The sequence below is a fragment of the Ranitomeya imitator genome, chromosome 2, assembly GCF_032444005.1.
Source record: "Ranitomeya imitator isolate aRanImi1 chromosome 2, aRanImi1.pri, whole genome shotgun sequence".
In the NCBI taxonomy this organism is placed as follows: domain Eukaryota; kingdom Metazoa; phylum Chordata; class Amphibia; order Anura; family Dendrobatidae; genus Ranitomeya; species Ranitomeya imitator.
Genome location: NC_091283.1, coordinates 774240586 through 774265197, shown reverse-complemented (window position 1 = coordinate 774265197; position 24612 = coordinate 774240586). Strand labels below are relative to the sequence as shown.

The 24612-nt window shown below is 43.7% G+C and overlaps 1 protein-coding gene across 1 annotated transcript in view; it reads left to right on the top strand.

The window, feature by feature from the left end:
• LOC138665749 (lysosomal acid lipase/cholesteryl ester hydrolase-like) overlaps positions 1–24612 on the top strand; it is a 52608-nt gene that overhangs the window by 12340 nt on the left and 15656 nt on the right. The window contains exon 3 of the mRNA XM_069753517.1: positions 309–423. Within this exon, the coding sequence (XP_069609618.1) occupies positions 309–423 (115 nt within the window). The remainder of the gene's footprint in view (positions 1–308; positions 424–24612) is intronic.

The following is a 24612-nucleotide window of genomic DNA, read 5'->3' as shown; positions in this document are numbered from 1 at the left end:
AAATGCATTAAGACGTTAACAGAACAAAAAGAAAGTTGAACTTTTCAACTATTTCTTCCCTGTTATATGGGCATGCTGCAATATAAATGTCTGAATACAGTGTTTTGCAGTCCAGGCGTATAAGTCCAGCAAGGAAGAACTGTATGTGTGTAACCCAAGGCATGAAGGGCACATCCACGCAGAAATGCGACCTACCAATTCATAGTGCTCGACAGAGAGCAATGTGTGTGTGCACCTAGCCTTAGTGGGAGTGCTGTATCTGTGTTTGCCTTAGATTTCACTGTAACTTTTTTTTTTTTTCCCCATAGAGTGAGCTGGTTCGATATCGAGGTTATCCCAGTGAAGAATATGAAGTTGTCACTGAAGACGGCTATATCCTGAGCATCAACAGAATACCTTATGGAGTCAAATATCCATTTACAGGTGAGTGTGAATGGCAAAACTTGGCATTTCTCGACAATAATAATAATAATCTTTATTTTTATATAGCGCTAACATATTCTGCAGCGCTTTACAGGTTGCACACATTATCATCGCTGTCCCCGATATGGCTCACAATCTAGATTCCCAATCAGTATGTCTTTGGAATGTGAGAGGAAACTGGAGTACCCGGAGGAAACCCACGCAAACACGGAGAGAACATACAAACTCTTTGCAGATGTTGTCCTTTGTGGGGTTTGAACCCAGGACTCCAGCGCTGCAAGGCTGCAGTGCTAACCACTGAGCCACCGTGCTGCCCGACACGGCCAGATTATGATTGAATAAAATTATAGACTTACAAAAAATGTTGCGTAAAAACATTAAATTTTACACTGTCTAAAATAGGTATCAGATTATCACAGTTTAAGCCAATTTTTGGCACATGGTGTCTTTAAAGGGAATTTGTCGGTAGGATGAAGCTTACTAAGCCGTCTATATGGGCATGTAGGTCATAGGAAGCTGAAAGCAGAAAATAATTAAAATTAAACACCCCGTTTCCCCTCCTTCTTTACAATGAATAAGTAAATTGTTTATGCCTGTAGTTGGTAATTCTTTGGTGTGAACATGGAATAAAAAGGGAGTCTGTCAGTAAGATCTACTCTCCTAAGCTGTCTATATGGGCATGTAGGTCATAGGAATATTAATAAAATGATACCTTGGTGTCTGCAATCTGATGTCTTATTCCAGAGAAATCCATGTTTTTCTTATATGTAAATGATTTGTTAAGATCTATGGGCCGGACATAGATCTCCCTGAGAATCTGGCTCTAGGGCTTGTCTTAAATGAAAAAGGGACGTTACTAGTGATGAGCAAGCGTGCTTGGATAAGGTGTTATCGGAGCACGCTCCCCCATCACTCTTCTCAGCGAGGTAAGGCAAGTGTAGGACCTGGTATAAGAGAGATGCCGTAAAGGGGCTACCAGGTACACATAAAATTGGCCATTTTTATGCGCTAAACGCTCTCATTTTTCATATTTCTAGTGCAGTAATGCAGTTCAAATTTCGTATTTCAAGTTTGTATGTTCTAGCGCTGCAGTGTGCTGCCTTATTTACTTAACTATATACGAGTTGGCGACTCTAGGTTCAGCACCTGTTCACACTGAGTCTATGTTTGGATGTGCCGGTCAGGTTTTTGAAATGTATTCTCTAGCCTTCTGATCGTGCACTCCGCCTTCTAGCCACAGGTGTTTTAATTACAGCAGGTCCAATACCCCTCCACAGAGAGAGAGAATTTTAGTCTAGGAAGAGGTTTCACATGTACCCATTCAGATGGAGACGTTTATTCTCAGCGAGGTAAGGCAAGCGTAGGACCTGGTATAAGAGAGATGCCGTAAAGAGGCTACCAGGTACACATAAAATTGGCCATTTTTATGCGCTAAACGCTCTCATTTTTCATATTTCTAGTGCAGTAATGCAGTTCAAATTTCGTATTTCAAGTTTGTATGTTCTAGCGCTGCAGTGTGCTGCCTTATTTACTTAACTATATACGAGTTGGCAACTCTAGGTTCAGCACCTGTTCACACTGAGTCTATGTTTGGATGTGCAGGTCAGGTTTTTGAAATGTACCCCCATCACTAGACGTCTCTAGTGTGAGGCACGTAATTACCGTTTTTATTCTTATTTTATTCCTGCTGCTTTGTTTGCTAGTCCGTTTATTTTCTTAAAATCTAAAATTTTGTTCCAGAGATTTGTATCTTTTTATTTAGTGCTACTTTCGTAGCCATTACCAAAGGGGATTGGTTTCCAGGATAATAATGCAGACTAGCCTAAACACACTGACTTTGAGTAAAGACCAAGGGTAACCCCTTTAACCACTTCATGACATGCGCCATACTAATACTGTTCTGTGGGAACTGCGTTCCCGCAAGCAGCAGTACTAGAACGGCGCACCTAATGCGCCCTCACACTGAGCACTGCTGCGATCGGGTGCAGTTGTCAGCTGTATGTGATAACTGACACCCCGCAGCAATGCCCATGGTCAGTGCTAGCACTGATCCCGTGCATTTAACCCCTCTGATGACAGCGACGTAGAGGGGCACCACTATAGGGGGCTCCCTGTGCGCCTCCGTCAGGACAACGCGATGCGATCACCGTTGTCCTGCCGGGAAGGTGGCGTATCAGTGCCTGATCAGTTCCTGTTGGATGCTGGTCTAATGTCCTGCAGTGCAGATACATTGTAGAACATCAGATCAGCAATCTTATGTTATACAGTAATGTCCCATACTGGGACAATGTAAAAAAATTTAAAAAAATAAAAATTAAGAAAAAAAAATCTCTTTCCAATAAATACATTTATTTATGTAAATAAAAAAGTAAACAAAAGTACACATACTTGGTATCGCCTCGTCTGTAAGGACCCGCTCTATAAAGCTGTCCCATTAGTTAACCCTTTGAGTGAACACCGTAAAAAAAGGCAAAAAACAATGCTTTATCATCCTACCACCGAACAAAAAGTGCAATAAAATACAATCAAAAAGACGAATGTAACTAAAAATGGTACCACTGAAAACGTCATCTTGTCCCTCAAAAAAACAGAGTTGAATGGTGATCAGCAGAAAAATAAGTTATAGCTCTCAGAATAAAGCGATGCAAAAACAATTTATTTTTTCTATAAAATAGTTTTCATTGTGTAAGTTACAAAACATAAAAAAGATATAAATTGGGTATCGCTGTAATCGTACTGACATGAAGAATAAGCTGCCTTACCAATATTACCACATGCAGAACGATATAAAAAAAAAAAAAAAAAGCGGTTCATGAATTTCTGTTTTTTTTGTTCATTCTGTCTCCCAAAATTTTGGAATAGAAAGCGATCAAAAAATGTCACATGCCAGAACATGGTACCAATAAAAAAGTCATCTCGTCCCGCAAAAAAACAAGCCACAACATGACTCTGTCGGGCGAAATATGGAAAAAGTATAGCTCTCAAAATATGGTGGTGCAAAAAAACTAACTAGTTTTTGCAATAAAAGTGTCTTTTAGTGTGTGACAGCAGCCAAACATAAATAACAACCCGATAAAAATCTGTTATCGCTGTAATCGCAGCGACCCAAAGAATAACGTCACCTAATCACTTATACCACACGAGGAATGGCATAAAAATAAATAAAGCTAATTCCTCACCTGCTGTTCGTTTTTTTTTTCTTTTTGCCCCCTAAAGATTGCAGTAAGGCTTGGTGCACATTTATCCTGCACTCTGCGCTGAGCTCTTACACCGGGGTTTCTGTGTAAATCTCTGAAATACGTGATTCAGACATAACCCAGGCTGAAGATTCCCTATAATGAGGCAGCTGGAGGCACTGTGGGCGCCATAGGACCTGTGATCCGGCGGTGTACGTCTTTTTAGGATTGCATAAACGTACCGCCGGACACAGTTTTATGCACTTCTGAAAAGAACACCGCTGAACAGAGGACAGATGGAGTCCAGAGTAACTCTGCCTCATTTATAGTGAATGGATCCCTCAGAGGTTTCCTGTCACGTCACTCGGAGATTTAGATGGAAACCCCGATGTAAGTGCTGAGCATAGAGGGCCGAATAAATGTGATCATAAATGCTATATAAAATGTTCCAAATAAAAGCTTCAACTCCGTCCACAAACAAAGCAAGTTCCAACTTTGATCTGTCATCTGTTACCGGAAATATAGGGGGCTTCCACGTTACTGGTAGCACAAAGGCTCTGGAAATGCGAAATGGCTCCCCCCCCCCTAAAAGAAATTCAGGAAATTCTCATTTCCCAAATCCAAATACCCCCCCCCCTTCCCTTCTGAGCCCCAGTGTGCCTAAACCATATTTATTGCCCATATGTTTGGCAGTTTTGCATGATGAGAGTTGGCCTAATTTACAGGTGCGTGTCTCAAGAAGCATGAGCTGGGCATAATGTACTGGTCACTACAACGTACTGGTGACTACAACGTACTGGTCACTACAACGGCGGTTTCAATTTTCACTCAGCAACATCCACTTCTGCTTGTTTCTGAAAGACACCCATGGAGTCCAAATCGACACTACATCTGTAGATAGATTCCCAAAGGGTTATAATTTCCAAGATGGAGTCATTTGAGTGGGGATTCTGCTTTTCAAGCACTTAGGGGCTCTTCATAAGGGATCCACAAACTATTCAAGCATATAGCATTCTGTCCCTCCCGAGTCTCTGCGTATGGCTAAGTAGTACTGCACAGCCACATATGGGGTTTTGCCACGTTCAGTAGAAATTGCGGGACAAATTTTGGTGCCATTTTACCCATTTCCCAGTGTGAAAATGTAAAACTTGGGGCTAACATACAATCTTGGTGGTAAAACTGTAAATTCTTTTATCTTCACCGCTCAATGGTATAAAAGTCTGAGACACACCTGTGGTGTCAATATAACCACTGCACCCCTACATGAATTAATTGAGAGGTGTAGTTTGTAAAATGGGGTCACTTATGGGGGTTTCTGCTGTTCTGGCACCTCAGGGGCTTTGGCAATGTAACATGGCACCCTCAAACAAGTGCAGCAACATCTAGCACTACTTCCATTCTGAGCTTTGCACTGTGCCTCAAAAGTAGTTTTCGCCGACATATGGGCTATCGGTGAACTCATTAGAAATTGTATAACAAATTTTGGGGTCATTTTCTCCTGTTACCCTTGTGAAAATAGAAAATTTAGAGCTAAAAAAGATTTTTGCAGGAAAAATTAGTTTTTTTTTAATTTTCACGTTGTAATGTTATAAACTTCTGTGAAGCACCTGAGGGTTTAAGGTGCTCAGCACACATCTAGATAAATTTCCTAAGGGGTCTAGTTTCCAAAATGGGGTCACTTGTGAGTGTTTTCCACTGTTTAGCCAAATGCAGTCATGGCCAAAAGTATTGACACCCCTGCAATTCTGTCAGATAATACTCATTTTCTTCCTGAAAATGATTGCAAACACAAATTATTTGGTATTCTCTTCATTTAATTTGTCTTAAATGAAAAAACACAAAAAGAGAATGAAGCAAAACATTGATCATTTCACACAAAACTCCAAAAATGAGCCAGACAAAAGTATTGGCCTAATACTTGGTTGCACAACCTTTAGCCAAAATAACTGTGACCAACCGCTTCCGATAACCATCAATGAGTTTCTTACAATGCTCTGCTGGAATTTTAGACCATTCTTCTTTGGCAAACTGCTCCAGGTCCCTGATATGTGAAGGGTGCCTTCTCCAAACTGCCATTTTTAGATTTCTCCAGAGGTGTTCTATGGGATTCAGGTCTGGACTCATTGCTGGCCACCTTAGAAGTCTCCAGTGCTTTCTCTCAAACCATTTTCTAGTGCTTTTTGAAGTGTGTTTTGGGCCATTGTCCTGCTGGAAGACCCATGACCTCTGAGGGAGACCCAGCTTTCTCACACTGGGCCCTACATTATGCTGCAAAATTTGTTGGTAGTCTTCAGACTTCATAATGCCATGCACACGGTCAAGCAGTCCAGTGCCAGAGGCAGCAAAGCAACCCCAAAACATCAGGGAACCTCCACCATATTTGACTGTAGGGAGCGTGTTCTTTTCTTTGAATGCCTCTTTTTTTTTTTTTTCTCCTGTAAACTCTAAGGAAAGAAAAGTACATTTTTATTTTCCCTCCACATTCCAAAAATTCCTGTGAGGCACCTGAAGGGTTAATAAACCTGATTGTGGTTTGAGTACCTTGACTGATGCAGTTTTTAGAATGGTGTCACTTTTGGGTATTCTCTGTCATATAGGCCTCTCAAAGTCACTTCAAGTGTGAGGTGGTCTCTAAAAAAAAAAAATGGTTTTGCAAATTTTGTTGTAAAAATGAGAAATCGCTGGTTAACTTAGCCCTTATAACATCCTAACAAAAAAAAATTATGCTTCAAAAATAGTGCTGATGTAAAGTAGACATGTTGCAAATGTTATTTATTAATTATTTTGTGCGATATGACTTTCTGATTTAACCCCTTAGTGACCGAGCCAAATTTTTTAAATCTGACCAGTGTCACTTTATGTGGTAATAACTCTGCAACGCTTCAACAAATCCCAGTGATTTTGAGATTGTTTTTTCGTGACACATTATACTTTATGATAATGGTAAATTTAGTTCAACATTTTTTGTGTTTATTTATAAAAAATATAAAAAATTTGAGAAAAATGTTAAAAAATTAGCAATTTTCTAAATTTGAATGATTATCCCTTTAATCCAGATAGTCATACAACAGCAAACCATTAATAAATAACATTTCCCACATGTCTGCTTTACATCAGCACCATTTGTAAAATGTTATTTTATTTTGTTAGCATTTTAGGAGGTTTAAAAATGTAGCAGCAATTTTTCATTTTTTCAAAGAAATTTACCACATTTATTTTTTTAGGGACATATCCATGTTTAAAGTGACTTTAGGGGTCCCATATATTGGGAAACCCCCAAACGTGATACCATTTTAAAAACAGCACCCCTAAACATATTGAAAACTGCTTTCAGGTAGTTTATTAACCCTTCAGGTGCTTTACAGGAATTAATGCAAAATGACATGACAGAAATGAAAATGTGTATTTTTACCACCTAAATGTTGCTAACTTCTAAACAGATTACTATAGCCGGCAGACTCTAAGGCCGCTATTTGGTCATGAATTGCCATCGCAAACATCAGGACAACAAAATCATGATCTGAGGGCACCAATTGGGATAAAGAAGAAGCCCCCACACTCTGTTAACCATTTATAATGATGTAGTCACTATTGACAGCAGCATCTAAGGGGTTAAACAGATTTAGAAGGCGCAAATACTGATCGTGGCTGATACAGCAAGTTGTCAGCTATAGTGTACAACTGACAGATGCTGGATTGTCACCTGTATGAGGAGGCTATTCTCTTATATCTCAGGTCAGTTAAAAGGCGTATTGGCGGTCATTAAGGGGTTAAGGGCATAAAAATGTAAAAGTTTGAAAATTGCGAAATGTTCAAAATTTTTGCCAAATTTCCGTTTTTTTCACAAACAAATGCAAGTCATATCAAAGAAATGTTACCACTACCATGAAGTACACTGTCATGAGAAAACATTGTCAGAATCAGAGGAATACGGTGAAGCGTTCCAGAGTTGACACTGGTCAGAATGGTAAAAATTGGCCTGGTCAGGAAGGTGAAAACAGTCTTTGGGGCGAAGGGGTTAAATGGTTAAATGGTCTAAACTCCATGCTTTATCTGGCTGTATTCCGAATCATTTATTTGGTACATTCCTGATAAAGTTTGCTCTATTTGTGGAAAATAATAAAAATCTTCATAAGGCCATTTTACATATGGGCTCAAATATTGCTGCTGCAGGACAGAATTGGACCCATGTCATTTTTCCAGCCAGATTTGTGAACTTGTCTCCACTTTTTTGGAAGTAGAGGCTTTTTTCCTTTCATGCCTTCAGCCCATATTAGAGGACAGCTGTCTTTTTACTGCGAATTTCTGGCTTTCATCTCTAAACACAGTAGCCTGTTTGAAACCGCGCCCATGAAATATTTTATTTTTTTATGTGCAGAAATTATCTTTTCCATTTTATGTTATTATTTTCTTGTTGCGTACATCCTGGCTCTTTAAGTTGATGAAGTGTGAAATGTCGGGCATTGATCTGGTGCAGTGACACAGGCCTCACGCAGATGCCCATGTTGGCCGGTAACAAGGACAAGGTTCTCAGTCGCACTTGCCCTTGGAGGATGACGCATTAGTAACATCATCTACGTTGCAGCCAAGTACTAACAGGAGGATTCCTTGCGGCTAGGACAGTATGTCCATGACCAGACGTGTTCTTGGAACGAACAGAGTTTAGGAAGAGCAGCATTTTCACTTGTAAACGTGTGAAACTGAGCGCAACTACAAGGCTCTCTGAGGAACGATGACAGAACATGACTTTCATTAGAAGACACAGAAGATGTGCGAGTGACTTCTTCATGGAAAAATGCAGTTCTGTTAATCCTCCTCCTGGCTTAACATTGCCATTTCCACAGCAATCTGGTATAATCAACGACCATAAACGTTCAGACTTGGTTCTTCTTCAAGGATCGTGAAGCCTTTGAAGGTTGGATGATTTGGAAATGTGCCGTCACCAAGCTTCGTGACTCAGCTCGGCTTTTATGATGGTTCTACAGATGGGAAAAATGGTTATTCCACGTCGGCATTTCATGGTTTACTTTAGGTGGAACGAACGTTTAAAGAAAGATTATATTAGTGTCTTCAGTTCCTCTTTTGTTCTTTGTCAGGATGTTGCAACACTCCCTGAATAAATCACTTGTTGCAACAGGCACAACGACGTGAGATCTGCAAAATCATTAGTAACACTGCCTTGGCTTTCATTACTTTGGGGGTTAGTGCTCAAACACTGCTTTCTGAAAAGATTGCTATATATTCAGAAGGATTTATCAATTTTATGTTTGGGTCTCGCTGAATAATCAACGCGATCTTCGCAAATCATCTCTAAAAGGACCTGTCACCAGGTCAAAAGTGGCCAGTTTTTGCTCTGAATTTATTCCTGCTGTAACCCAATTCTTCTTTTGCTTTTTTTTTTCCTTAAAATCTGTTTTATGGTTCCAGGGTCTGTTATATTTACTGCTTATTTTTACAGCCATTACCAATGGAGCCTGTCTATAGGCTGCTCTGACTTATGTGTGAACAACTCACTTAAAAAAAAAAAAAAAATCTCACAGCAGGTTTTTGCTACTTCCTCTGAGAGCATCATGATGTAGGTAAAGAGAAGCTGAATCCAATGATGTATCACTTAGTTTACTGGATGCAGCTGTTCTGACACAGAGATTTTAGATTTGGCAATAAAGCAGAGCTGAGAAAGCTGCCCCCGCCCACACCGGGCCCTGTATGTACCATGTCCATAGACAGTGAGCTGCTTATCACGGGCAGGGGGCGTTACCGGACTTGTGTAGTCCTGCAATGTTAATCTTTTAGTGATAAATCCTTCACAGTTAGTAGACAACACTCATGGTGACAAGTGACATCCCTAAATTCTGTGTTTCAGCCTCTATCTCCTGCTTTCTTCAGATTCCATAACAGAAACCTGCTGACAGATTCCCTTTAAGAAAAGGCCATTTAAATATTAGGGGGCAGCATGGTGGCTCAGTGGATAGCACTGCAGTCTTGCAGCTCTGGAAATCCCAAAAGGCTCATATCTCTGGAACTTAATAATAAAATAAGAGTAAAACTTCATCTCCCTTGATCTGATGATGGGTCCTAAAATGACTTGTCAATCCAGCACCATTGCCACAGTGGTTCATGTGATCACTGGCGTCAGCTGTAATATACCCTGTATACCAGGGGTGTCAAACTGCATTCCTCGAGGGCTGCAAACAGGTCATGTTTTCAGGATTTCCTTGTACTGCACAGGTGATAATTTAATCACCTACACAAATAATGAGTTTGTGAATAAATTATCACCTGTGCAGTACAAGGAAATCCTGAAAACATGACCTGTTTACAGCCCTCGAGGAATGCAGTTTGACACCCCTGCTGTATACTGGTAACTCCATTCAATTTTTACCTCCCCATACCAGCATTTTCGCCATCTGATATCCTAATTTGCATATCTTTTATACATGGTGTAAGCACTGGCTCTCTTCAGCCTCCATCTTGATTCCCAGATTTTACCCTGTATTTTATTTCCTCCATACTTGGCTATCAGTCCCATGATGTATCATCAGGGCACCACATAGGCCGTTAGAGCCAGCACCTTCTCTGCCTGCTGTGGTAACACTGTGATTATCCTTCCCTTTATATTCTGCTTAATAACAACAAAGTGCAAGTATACAGTCGGGGGCGAAGTTCTGGTTTCAGGTTTTTCTCAGGAAATTTCTGCAAGAAATCCTGAACGTGTGCACTTAGCCTCAGAGAACAAAAGGCTTGTTATTCTCAGGAAGGGTCACAACATCTGAGGAGTATACTATGAAGTTTCAGATAGTATTTATTTACTTATTTGTTCCTTAACCCCTTAGCGACCGCCGATACGCCTTTTAACGGCGGCCGCTAAGGGTACTTAAACCACAGCGCCGTTAATTAACGGCGCTGTGGAAAAAGTAAATAGCGCCCCCAGAGTCAGATTTTCTCCGGGGTCTCGGCTGCCGGGGGTAGCCGAGACCCCAGAGAACATGATTCGGGGTTTTTTTTTACCCACCCCGCATTTGCGATCGCCGGTAATTAACCATTTACCGGCGATCGCAAAAAAACCCCCCAAAAAAGCGATCTCTTTTTAATTTCTCTGTCCTCCGATGTGATCGCACATCGGAGGACAGAGAAAAGGGGTCCCAGGTAGCCCCCCAATACTTACCTGTCTCCCCTGGTGCTCCTCGTGGCTCCCGGTGGGCGCCGCCATCTTCAAAATGGCGGGCGCATGCACACTGCGCCCGCCGGCCAACCCCGCGAGAATCTTTGGGGTCTCGGCTGCCGGGGGTAGCCGAGACCCCAAAGAGCATGATCGGGGTCGGTTTTACCGCAAAAAAAAAAAAAGTGAAGTGTAATTCTCTGTCCTCTGATGTGATCGCACATCAGAGGACAGAGAAATAGGGGGATTCGGGGACCCGATCATACTCACCTGTGTCCCTGGATCCTCCTGCTGCTCCTCCTGGCCGCCAGCAAAAGAAAATGGCGGGCGCATGCCCAGTGCGCCCGCCATCTGTCTCCATCTGCTGGCCGGCAGGAGAACAGCAGTTGGGGCTAAAATTAGGGTTAGGGTTGGGGCTAAATTTAGGGTTGGGGCTAAATTTAGGGTTGGGGCTAAATTTAGGGTTAGGCTTCTTTCACACTTACGTCGGTACGGGGCCGTCGCAATGCGTCGGCCCGACATACCGACGCACGTTGTGAAAATTGTGCACAACGTGGGCAGCGGTTGTAGTTTTTCAACGCATCCGCTGCCCAAGCTATGTCCTGGGGAGGAGGGGGCGGAGTTACGGCCTCGCATGCGCGGTCAGAAATGGCGGATGCGACGTACAAAAAAACGTTTCATTGAACTTCTTTTGTGCCGACGGTCCGCCAAAACACAACTGATCCAGTGCACGACGGACGCGACGTGTGGCCATCCGTCACGATCCGTCGGCAATACAAGTCTATGGGCAAAAAACGCATCCTGCGGGCACATTTGCAGGATCCGTTTCTTGTCCAAAACGACGGATTGCGACGGAATGCCAAACGACGCAAGTGTGAAAGTAGCCCTAGGGCTAGGGTTAAGGTTGGGGCTAAAGTTAGGGCTAGGGTTGCGGCTAAAGATAGGGTTAGAGTTGGGATTAGGGTTAGGGTTTGGATTAGGGTTGGTATTAGGGTTAGGGTTGGCATTAAGGTTACGCTTGGGATTAGGGTTAGGGTTGTGATTAGGGGTGTATTGGGATTAGGGTTAGGTTTGAGGTTAGGGTTGAGATTAGGATTAGGGGTGTGTTGAATTTAGGGTTTTGATTAGGGTTATGGTTAGGGATGACATTAGGGTTGTTTTGGGGTAAGGGTTGTGATTATGGTTAGGGTTAGTGATTAGGATTATGGATCAGGTTGGGATTAGGGTTAGGGGTGTGTTGGGGTTAGGGTTGGAGCTAGAATTGGGGGGTTTCCACTGTTTAGGTACATCAGGGGGTCTCCAAACACGACAGCCAATTTTGCGCTCAAAAAGTCAAATGGTGCTCCCTCCCTTCTGAGCTCTGCCGTGCGCCCAAACAGTGGGTTACCCCCACATATGGGGCATCAGCGTACTCGGGATAAATTGGACAACAACTTTTGGGGTCCAATTTCTCCTGTTACCCTTGTGAAAATAAAAACTTGGGGGCTAAAAAAATCTTTTTTGTGGAAAAAAAAAATATTTTTTATTTTCACGACTCTGCATTATAAACTTCTGTGAAGCACTTGGGCATTCAAAGTTCTCACCACACATCTAGATAAGTTCCTTAAGGGGTCTAGTTTCCAAAATGGTGTCACTTGTGGGTGGTTTCCACTGTTTACGCACATCAGGGGCTCTCCAAACGCGACATGGCGTCCAATCTCAATTCCAGCCAATTCTACATTGAAAAAGTAAAACGGCACTCCTTCTCTTCCAAGCTCTGCGGTGCACCCTAACAGTGGTTTACCTCCACATATTGGGTATCAGCGTACTCAGGAGAAATTGCACAACAACTTTTGTGGTCTAATTTCTCCTGTTACCCTTGTGAAAATAAGAATTTGTGGGCGAAAAGATCATTTTTGTGTAAACAAAAGCGATTTTTTATTTTCACGGCTCTACGTTATAAACTTCTGTGAAGCACTTGGGGGTTCAAAGTGCTCACCACACATCTAGATAAGTTCCTTAAGGGGTCTAGTTTCCAAAATGGTGTCACTTGTGTGGAGTTTCCACTGTTTAGGCACATCAGGGGCTCTCTAAACGTGACATGGCGTCCGATCTCAATTCCAGCCAATTCTGCATTGAAAAAGTCAAACGGCGCTCCTTCACTTCTAAGTTCTGCGGTGCGCCCAAAAAGTGGTTTACCCCCACATATGGGGTATTGGCGTATTCAGGAGAAATTGCATAACAAAATTTATGGTTACATTTCTGTTTTTACACTTGTGAAAATAAAAAAAATGGTTCTGAATTAAGATGTTTGCAAAAAAAAGTTAAATGTTCATGTTTTCCTTCCACATTGTTTCTGTTCCTGTGAAGCACGTAAAGGGTTAATAAACTTCTTGAATGTGGTTTTGAGAACCTTGAGGGGTGTAGTTTTTAGAATGGTGTCACACTTCATTATTTTCTATCATATAGATCCCTCAAAATGACTTCAAATGTGATGTGGTCCCTAAAAAAAATGGTGTTGTAAAAATGAGAAATTGCTGGTCAACTTTTAACCCTTATAACTCCCTAACAAAAAAAAATTTTGTTTCCAAAATTGTGCTGATGTAAAGTAGACATGTAGGAAATGTTATTTATTAACTATTTTTCGTGACATATCTCTCTGATTTAAGGGCATAAAAATGCAAAGTTTGAAAATTGCAAAATTTTAAAAATTTTCGCCATATTTCTGTTTTTTTCATAAATAATTGCAAGTAATATCGAAGAAATGTTACCACTAACATGAAGTACAATATGTCACGAAAAAAACAGTCTCAGAATCAGCGGGATCCGTTGAAGCGTTCCAGAGTTATAACCTCATAAAGTGACAGTGGTCAGAATTGCAAAAATTGGCTCGGTCATTAAGTACCAAATTGGCTCTGTCACTAAGGGGTTAATATCATATTTGTATACATTGGGGAACTAGTTACAGGATGAATTAATTTAAAAAAATCGCGAGTGCTACCGTATATACTCGAGTATAAGCCAAGATATTCAGCCCATTTTTTTGGGCTGAAAGTCCCCTTCTCGGCTTATACTCGAGTCATACCCAGGGGTCGGCAGGGGAGGGGAAACGGGGGCTGTCTAATTATACTCACCTGCAGGTCCCTGGCTCCCCAGTGCCCCAGCTTCTTCTTGTACTGCACAGCGCCAGGAGCAGGTGAGTATAATGGGAAGGGGGAGCACTACGTGATATTCACCTGCTCCCTGTTCCGGCGCCGCTCCGTCTTCTGCAGTGACGCTCAGGTCAGAGGGTGCGGTGACGTGGTTAGTGCTCACCCTCTGCCTGAACGTCAGTGCAGAAGACGCTGAAGATGGAGCGGCGCCGGAACAAAGTCAGGTGAATATTGTAAATGTCGGGGGCCTGAGCGACGGAGAGGTGAGTGTGCGATTTTTTTTTTTTTTTTTTTTTTTTTTTTATTTATTTTTTTTTATCGCAGCAACAGCAAATGGGGCAAGTGTCTGTATGGAGCATCTTATGGGGCCATAACGTTTGTGCAGCACTATAATGGGGCAAGTGTCTGTATGGAGCATCTTATGGGGCCATAACGTTTGTGCAGCACTATAATGGGGCAAGTGTCTGTATGGAGCATCTTATGGGGCCATAACGTTTGTGCAGCACTATAATGGGGCAAGTGTCTGTATGGAGCATCTTATGGGGCCATAACGTTTGTGCAGCACTATATGGGGCAAGTGTCTGTATGGAGTATCTTATGGGGCCATAATCAACGTTTGTGCAGCACTATATGGGGCAAATATCTTTATGGAGCATCTATGGGGCCATAATTAACGTTTCTGCAGCATTGTATGGGGCAAATATCTTTATGCAGCATCTTATGGGGCCATAATTAACGTTTGTGGAGCATTATATGGGGCAAGTGTCTGTATGGAGCATCTTATGGGGCCATTATTAACCTTTATGCAGGATTATATGAGGCATATTTTAATATGGAGCATCTTATGGGGCCCATCATAAACTTTATGGAGCATTATATGGAGCTCCTGATTCAACATGGATATTCAAAAACACTTAACCTACTGATGTCTCAATTAATTTTACTTTTATTGGTATCTATTTTTACTTTTGAAATTTACCGGTAGCTGCTGCATTTCCCACCCTAGGCTTATACTCGAGTCATTAAGTTTTCCCAGTTTTTTTTGTGGCAAAATTAGGGGGGTCGGCTTATACTTGGGTCGGCTTATACTCGAGTATATATGGTACTTTGTGTGATCAGTAGGGTTGAGCGAAACGGGTCGTTCATTTTCAAAAGTCGCCGACTTTTGGCAAAGTCGGGTTTCATGAAACCCGATCCGACCCCTGTGCGGGGTCGGCCATGCGGTACGCGACTTTCGCGCCAAAGTCGCGTTTCAATGACGCGAAAAGCGCCATTTCTCAGCCAATGAAGGTAAACGCAGAGTGTGGGCAGCGTGATGACATAGGTCCTGGTCCCCACCATATTAGAGAAGGGCATTGCAGTGATTGGCTTGCTGTCTGCGGCGTCACAGGGGCTATAAAGGGGCGTTCCCGCCGACCGCCATGTTACTGCTGCTGATCTGAGCTTAGGGAGAGGTTGCTGCCGCTTCGTCAGAAGCAGGGATAGCGTTAGGCAGGGTCCATTAACCACCAAACCGCTTGTGCTGTAGCGATTTCCACTGCCCAACACCACCTTCTGTGTGCAGGGACAGTGGAAGCTACATTTTTTTTTTTTTTTTCCCCTCAGCGCTGTAGCTCATTGGGCTGCCCTAGAAGGCTCCCTGATAGCTGCATTGCTGTGTGTACGCCGCTGTGCAAACCAACTGCTTTTTTCAAAGCACAAATCCTCTTGTTCCTTCCTTTCTGCACAGCTATCTTTTTTGTTTGTACACACTTTTTATTTAAAGGGAACCTGTCACCTGAATTTGGCGGGACCAGTTTTGGGTCATATGGGCGGAGTTTTCGGGAGTTTGATTCACCCTTTCCTTACCTGCTGGCTGCATGCTGGCCGAAATATTGGATTGAAGTTCATTCTCTGTCCTCCATAGTACACGCCTGCGCAAGGTAAGATTACTTTGCGCAGGTGTGTACTTCGGAGGACAGAGAATGAACTTCAATCCAATATTGCAGCCAGCATGCAGCCAGCAGGTAAGGAAAGGGTGAATCAAACACCCGAAAACTCCGCCCATATGACCCAAAACCAGTCCCGCCAAATTCAGGTGACAGGTTCCCTTTAATTTGTGCATCAGTCCACTCCTTATTGCTGCCTGCCATACCTGGCTGAGATTACTGCAGGGAGATAGTAATTGAAGGACACTCCCTGTTTTTGTTTTTTTGTTTTTTTTTTGTGGGAGATTAAGATTGACATTTCTGCTAGAGTTCCATCCCTGTGTGTGCCATCTCTCACTCAGTGGGCCATAGAAAGCCTATTTATTTTTTTGCTTGATTTTGGTTCTAAAATCTACCTGAAAAAATAACTACATCAATCAGTGGGAGAAAAATATTGGCCTCAGGGCTTGTGTGCCAGTCCTAAGCGTGCCATCTCTCTCTCAGATAGTGGGCCATAGAAAGCCTATTTATTTTTTTTTTTTTTATTGGGTTTATAAATTTTCCCTGGAACAAAAAAAAAAAAAGTGGGAGATTAATATTGGCCTCTGGGCTTGTGTGCCAGTCCTGAGCGTGCCATCTCTCTCACAAATAGTGGGCCATAGAAAGCCTATTTATTTTTGGTTTTATAAATTCTCCCTGAAAAAAAAAAAGGGAGATTAATATTGGCCTTTGGGCTTGTGTGCCAGTCCTAAGCGTGCCATCTCTCTCTCTCTCTCAGATAGTGGGCCATAGAAAGCCTATTTATTATTTTTTTTATTGGGTTTATAAATTTTCCCTGGAACAAAAAAAAAAAAGTGGGAGATAAATATTGGCCCCTGGGCTTGTGTGCCACTCCTGACTCCTGTGTGCGTCATCTCTCACTCAGTGGGCCATAGAAAGCCTTTTTTTGTTTTATTTGTTTTCTAAATTCTCCCTGAAAAAATCATTTTATTCTATTATTTTTTTTCCTAAAGTCTCCCTGAAAAAAAAAAAAAAAATCAAATCAGTGGGAGATTAATATTTACATTTGTGCTTCAGTGACAGTCCTGCGTGTGTGGCATCTCTCTCATTTGTTGCCACCAACAACAGAGTGTGTAACATTGTGCCTGATTTTCGTTGTGGTCTCACTCACCTGTAAAGGGGTAGCTAAATCATACTGAAGTTATAGCTCACCGTGTAATTTGTGTGACAGCAACAAATACCGTTAGTTTGTTTACGTTTTTAAAACAATGAGGAAGTCTGGTGGAAGAGGTCGTGGCCGGGGGCGTTCATTGTCAGCTGGTAATGAGGGTAGTGGTAGTGGTGGAGCATCAGCTGGTCGTGGGAAAAAAAATATTGCACCTAAGTCTGGAGCTGTGGAGCCAGGTTCGTCGTCTGGCTACACAAGGCCTCGAACGCTCCCTTTTCTGGGAGTAGGAAAACCGCTTTTAAAGCCGGAGCAGCAAGAGCAAGTTTTGGCTTATCTTGCTGACTCAGCCTCTAGCTCTTTTGCCTCCTCTCGTGAAACTGGTAAATGTCAAAGCAGCGCGTCGTTAGTGGATGTTCACGGTCGGACAAGTCGCTTCCTTGTCCTCTTCAGCAAAAACAACAACAGAGAAGAATTCAGCAGGCGACACAACGGGTTACTCCATGGAGCTCTTTACACATACCGTCCCTGGCTTAGAAAGTGAAGCAGTTAACAGTCCATGCCCATTACAAGTTGAATCTGACATGGAGTGCACTGATGCACAGCCACAGCCAGACTACTATGCTGGTCCTTTGACTCAGACCACAACATTGCCCTCGCAGGGTGCTGATCAAGAATCGGACCCTGATGAGACTATGTTGCCCCATCACGAACGCTATACCACCGACCGACACGGTGACACAGACGAAGTTGCACACGAGCTACAAGAAGAGGTAATAGATGACCCAGTTCTTGACCCCGATTGGCAGCCATTGGGGGAACAGGGTGCAGGCGGCAGCAGTTCTGAAGCGGAGGAGGAGGGGCCGCAGCAGGCATCAACATCGCAACAGGTTCCATCTGCCGGGCCCGTATCTTGCCCAAAACGCGTGGCAAAGCCAAAACCTGTTGGAGGACAGCGTGGCCATCCGGTTAAAGCTCAGTCTGCAATGCCTGAAAAGGTATCCGATGCTAGAAAGAGTGCAGTCTGGCATTTTTTTAAACAACATCCAATTGATCAGCGCAAAGTCATCTGTCAAAAATGTTCAACTACCTTAAGCAGAGGACAGAATCTGAAAAGTCTCAATACAAGTTGCATGCATAGACATTTAACCACCATGCATTTGCAAGCCTGGACTAACTACCAAACGTCCCTTAAGGTTGTAGCACCCTCGGCCAATGAAGCTAGTCAGCAACGCAACATCCCTTCCGGCAGTGTAGGGCCACCATTTTCCGCACCACCTGCAGTATCTGTGCAGGTTTCTTTGCCAGGCCAAAGCAGTCGGGGTCAGGGAATCACCAGTTTTGTAGTAGGAAACACTGCATCTAGGACACCGGCGGCAACAATACCATCTCCCACCGTCTCTCAGTCTGCCATGTCCACCGGCACCCCCGCTAGTTCCACAATCTCCAGCTCTCCAGTCCAGCTCACCCTACATGAGACTATGGTTAGAAAAAGGAAGTACTTAGCCTCGCATCCGCGTACACAGGGTTTGAACGCCCACATAGCTAGACTAATCTCGTTAGAGATGATGCCCTACCGGTTAGTTGAAAGCGAAGCTTTCAAAGCCCTGATGGACTACGCTGTACCACGCTACGAGCTACCCAGTCGACACTTTTTTTCCAGAAAAGCCATCCCAGCCCTCCACCAGCATGATAAAGAGCGCATCGTCCATGCACTCAGGCAATCTGTGAGCACAAAGGTGCACCTGACAACAGATGCATGGACCAGTAGGCATGGCCAGGGACGTTACGTGTCCATCACGGCACACTGGGTAAATGTGGTGGATGCAGGGTCCACAGGGAACAGCAAGTTTGGGACAGTTCTGCCTAGCCCACGGTCTAGGAAACAGTTGGCTGTAGCCGTTCGCACCCCCTCCTCCTCCTCTTCGTCCTCCTGCAGAAGCGAGAGCTCATCCACAGACCGCAGTCGCACAACCACTCCATCCGCAGCTGCCACTGTTGCACACCAGGTCTCCCATTATGGGGCAGCTACTGGCAAACGTCAGCAGGCTGTATTGGCTATGAAGTGTTTGGGCGACAACAGACACACCGCGGAAGTTCTGTCCGAGTTCTTGCAGAAAGAAACGCAGTCGTGGCTGGGCACTGTAGATCTTGAGGCAGGCAAGGTAGTGAGTGATAACGGAAGGAATTTCATGGCTGCCATCTCCCTTTCCCAACTGAAACACATTCCTTGCCTGGCTCACACCTTAAACCTGGTGGTGCAGTGCTTCCTGAAAAGTTATCCGGGGTTATCCGACCTGCTCCTCAAAGTGCGTGGACTTTGCTCACATATCCGCCGTTCGCCCGTACACTCCAGCCGTATGCAGACCTATCAGCGTTCTTTGAACCTTCCCCAGCATCGCCTAATCATAGACGTTGCAACAAGGTGGAACTCAACACTGCACATGCTTCAGAGACTGTGCGAACAGAGGCGTGCTGTTATGTTTTTGTGGGAGGATACACATACACGGGCAGGCAGTAGGATGGCAGACATGGAGTTGTCAGGTGTGCAGTGGTCGAAGATTCAAGACATGTGTCAAGTCCTTCAGTGTTTTGAGGAATGCACACGGCTGGTTAGTGCAGACAACGCCATAATAAGCATGAGCATCCCCCTAATGCGTCTGCTGATGCAAAGTTTGACGCACATAAAGGATCAGGCGTCTGCAGCTGAGGAAGAGGAAAGCCTTGATGACAGTCAGCCATTGTCTGGCCAGGGCAGTGTACAGGACGAGTTAGCGGGCGAAGAGGAGGAGGAGGATGATGGGGATGATTATATTTGTAATGAGGAAGCTTTTCCGGGGCCACTGGAAATTGGTGGCGCGGCAAGGCCGGGTTCTGGTTTTTGGAGGGACACAAGTGACGTGGATTTGCCTGAAACTGCCCCTCAACCAAGCACAACCGGAGATTTGAGAACTGGAACTTTGGCCCACATGGCGGATTATGCCTTACGTATCCTCAAAAGGGACACACGCATAACTAAAATGATGAACGATGACGATTACTGGTTGGCCTGCCTCCTTGATCCTCGCTATAAAGGCAAATTGCAAAATATAATGCCACATGAGAACTTGGAACTAATATTAGCAACTAAACAATCAACTCTTGTTGACCGTTTGCTTCTGGCATTCCCTGCACACAGCGCCCGTGATCGTTCTCACACGAGCTGCAGGGGCCAGCAGACCAGAGGAGTTAGAGGGGCAGAAATCAGAAGTGGCGTTGGCCAGAGGGGTTTTCTGACCAGGTTGTGGAGTGATTTTGCTATGACCGCAGACAGGACAGGTACTGCAGCATCAATTCAAAGTGACAGGAGACAACATTTGTCCAGTATGGTTACAAACTATTTTTCATCCCTTATCGATGTTCTCCCTCAACAGTCATTCCCATTTGATTACTGGGCATCAAAATTAGACACCTGGCCAGAATTGGCAGAATATGCATTGCAGGAGCTTGCTTGCCCGGCAGCTAGTGTCCTATCAGAAAGAGTATTCAGTGCTGCAGGTTCAATACTAACAGAAAAAAGGACTCGTCTGGCTACCCAAAATGTAGATGATCTAACCTTCATTAAAATGAACCACAACTGGATTTCAAAATCTTTTGCCCCACCTTGCCCGGCTGACACCTAGCTTTCCTATGTAAAAGTCTTGCCTGTGGACTATTCTGAACGACTTTTCCAATCTCGTAATTTGCAGCACCTGATTGTCCAGCATCCGACATGTTAACACCTCCCTAAATGGCCAAAGTCCCCACACGGGGCCGTGGTATCGCCACTTGGCGCCAGCACCCGTGAGAGTACTGTTTGTCTGAAGAGGTGGGTGTGCCCGCTTTTGGTCGACGGCACTGCCACTAGGTCCCTCATAGTACAATAAAGTGTCTGGCGGTGGTGGTGCGCACCCAACGTCAGACACACCGTTGTAATATGAGGGGCCCTGGGCCTGTACCGCCGGCCACAAGACAGTCCCCCCCCCCCCAGGTCAAACAGTGCTCTACGACTTGCAAAATTTTCTCTCACAGCTCCACCAATGTTTAGTCTATGCGCTGACATCCTTCAATGCCTGGCACTGTCAATACCATTGTATTGACATTTTTCTTATGTTAGGCCTTCGAAGCCTGTCTGCGGTCCCTCCTTCCACTAGGCCTCCACTGACCTGTCTACTGCTGCCCGTGTTCCCCTGGAACCAATTTTAAATTGCCTACAGCCAGCCCAATTTACTATGTTAGGGCTTCGAAGCCTGTCTGCGGTCCCTCCTTCCACTAGGCCTCCACTGACCTGTCTACTGCTGCCCGTGTACCCCTTGAACCAACATCAGAAAATATAAAAATAAGTATTTTGCTTATAAAAAGAAAATACTGGAGAGATATCAAATGCAGACATTTTAACATTAAAAACAAACACATACAACAAAAATCTGGTACAGTACTAAAAATGGCCACCAGCTACAATAACTTTCTCCTGCAAGTAGTTAACTGAAAGTTTTTTTTCAATTTAAAACACAGATATGGCATCCACCGAGTGTTGTCCTGTCGTGTCTTCTTTATATTATTGCCAAGAAGATGCAAAACAATGAAAATAATAAAATCATTATTTACCAAAAAAATAGAGTAAGTCAAAACCACATTGCAAATAAACATTCATTACAAATAAAGAAGCAGGGCGCGTCCGAGGGTGAGTATATACCTAATAAGAATATAATCACCCTCGGACGCGCCCTGCTTCTTTCCGACAGCCTTCCTTCCTAAGAATCAGCCCTTCCGTGGTGTAGAGAGAGGGTTTGTTACACTCCAAGGTGTTCCCCAGGTTGCCTTTCCTGAGCTTCGATCTTCCGGCTCTCGTTTAGTAGTTGTTGGAAACTACGCTGCATTAGGCCTACAAATTGGGTATGGGGTGTAGAGAGATGGTGTGTTCCACTCCAAGGTGTTCTCCAGGTTGCCTTTCCTGAGCTTCGATCTTCCGGCTCTCGTTTAGTAGTTCTTGGAAACTACACTGCATTAGGCCTACAAATTGGGTATGGGGTGTAGAGAGATGGTGTGTTCCACTCCAAGGTGTTCTCCAGGTTGCCTTTCCTGAACTTCTATCTTCAGGCTCTCATTAAATTGTGGTTAAACGGAACAACTGCATTTGGCGTACTAGTTGGTTTGGGGCCTACTATCGGTGTCTGCCACTCCTTGCTGTTCTCCTGGTTTCCTGCCCTGAAATTCCGTTTTCAGGCGCTCGTTAAGTAGTTGTTAATGTTAGACTGCATTTGGCCTACTAGTTGGGTTGGGGCCTACTATCGGTGTCTGCCACTCCTTGCTGTTCTCCTCCACTGAACAAAGCTGTGCCGCCTGTTTACTACGGTTGCCAATTTTGAACTGCATTTCGACTACTTACTGATTTGGGCCTACTCTCTGTGTCAGCCTCTCATTCCAGTTGTCCTCCACTGCAATGCCCCCTGGTTATTCCTGTGTTTCCAATTTTGAACTGCATTTAGCCAACTTTATTCTTTGGGCCTATATCTGTGTTTCCTCCTCATCCTGCCCATTGCCCAGCCAGTGATAGATGAGTCTGCTGGTACATTGACCCATAACGCAACATTCCCCGTGCACGCTACACAACAACATTGTGACCCTGCTGCAAGTCAGGTTGCTCTTCCCGCATACCATACCACCTTACACGGGGACAAAGAGGAAGGTGCAGATGAAAGTGCAGGTTCCTTCATCAGGTGGGGGGGAGGAATACTAGTTGGCGACGTCACTGGCACAGGGCCTCTCATAGTACGCAAAAGTGTTGCTGCCGGTGGGAGGCGCCCCCGCCGTGCAAACACACCGCTGTACTTTGAGGGGCCCTGTGCCAGTGCCAATGCCAACAAGTGGGCCCCCCCTGCTTGCTCAGGTTCACAGCACTTGCAAAGTTGAAATACTTACCTCTCCCTGCTCCACTGCCGTGACGTGGTCCAGATTTCCTGGGCCCACTAATTACTTGAACCAGCCCTACCCACCACAACTTTAGCCAAATGACCCCCAATTTCAAATGCCTTACAATTATTATAAGGTAAATTACGCTTGACAAGCTTCATTAAGAAGAATGGATGGTTTTGACATTAAAATGGGCACTCTAGGTGTTTTCCTGGCCCCCACTCACTGCCGACTATGCTGCCCCATTGACTTGCATTGGGTTTCGTGTTTCGGTCGATCCCGACTTTACATCATAATCGGCCGATTTCACTCGACCCGACTTTTGAGATAGTCGGGTTTCGCGAAACCCGGCTCGACTCTAAAAAGGTCAAGGTCGCTCAACTCTAGTGATCAGTACATTTAGAATCTGTGCGTTTTGGCCTTTTATTACTCTGCTGCAGCTTTTCTTTATGCACTTCAATAGAAGTAGCCATCATAATACAGTATTTATAACTGATTAAGTAGGAGGATCATATGTAAGAAAATATATCCTCGCATTTTTGTCAGCGCTATCACTAGTAACTAGTAGCATCTGACACAAAGGAATATCTAGGGTAATTTACTGTAGGTTACTGTATAACCACATTGCCTGTAGGTAGAAGTGTTAGCCTAAGATTCTTCCCATAATCTCTGATGGTGGCAAATATTGGAAATCTGCACTTTTTTATGTTGGAGTAGGTAGGCAGATTTTCATGATGGATGTCTTGATTTGCAGGTTTCTTCCAGTCTACTTGAGACTGTTATGCCCAGTAGGGGCAGAAGCAATGGGACAGGGTCTTTTCCCGTTCAGGCCTTATAATAATAATTAATAATATTTTGTTACATTTAATTCTTCATTCATAATGCAAAGTATTTCTTCAGTTTGGAAGATTACATGTGCACTTTGGTTTTACATCGCTATAAAGTTTGGTGTGTCATACATCCTTGTTTATTAATGTTCTAGTTACAGCAACATTTTCTAGCGCCTCCTTTTTCTTATTTATTTTTCTCCTGTCTACAGTAATATATACCACTATTGATACAATGAATAAGAATATCTATAGATTAGGCATGACACTTCAAAATATACAAAAAAAATGTAGATTACTAAATTGCCGACATGTTACTACTGCACCTTGTACAGCTGTGTCTAGTACGACCATTGCTCCTCATAAAATAGGACGAGTGTGCCCCCTAGTGTTACTCCGTGCTAGAAGTGTGGGATGCAGTTTGGTTGGGAATTAGGAATGTGAATGTGCTGTGAATGCTATGACCCTTAAACAAAAAAAAAAAAAAGAAGGATCAAAACCATATCACTAGTATTTGACACTAATAACCTTTTTCTTTTTTAAAGAGAATCTTTCTCTGTATTTTTTCAATAACTTTAATAGGACCTGTTTCTAGTTTTTGCTGTTCTTTTAATCCCATTCCTCCCCTTCATAATCAGTTTTTGGGACTAATATTTGTGTTTTAAGTCTGCCATACTGTTCCAGAGACAATGGCACTTTTTTATTTGGTGGTAATTTTTATGATCTAAAACATGCATCCATACACCATAAAAGTTAGCGATAAAAAAGGCCCATATCTCTGAAACCATATGGCCGCCCACTCCATTAGATTTTCCTGGTTGCCCCGATGTCGCTGGAAGCTGCTCCAAGCACCACACTGCACAAGTGCGGGATTATAGTGACATCGGAGCAAC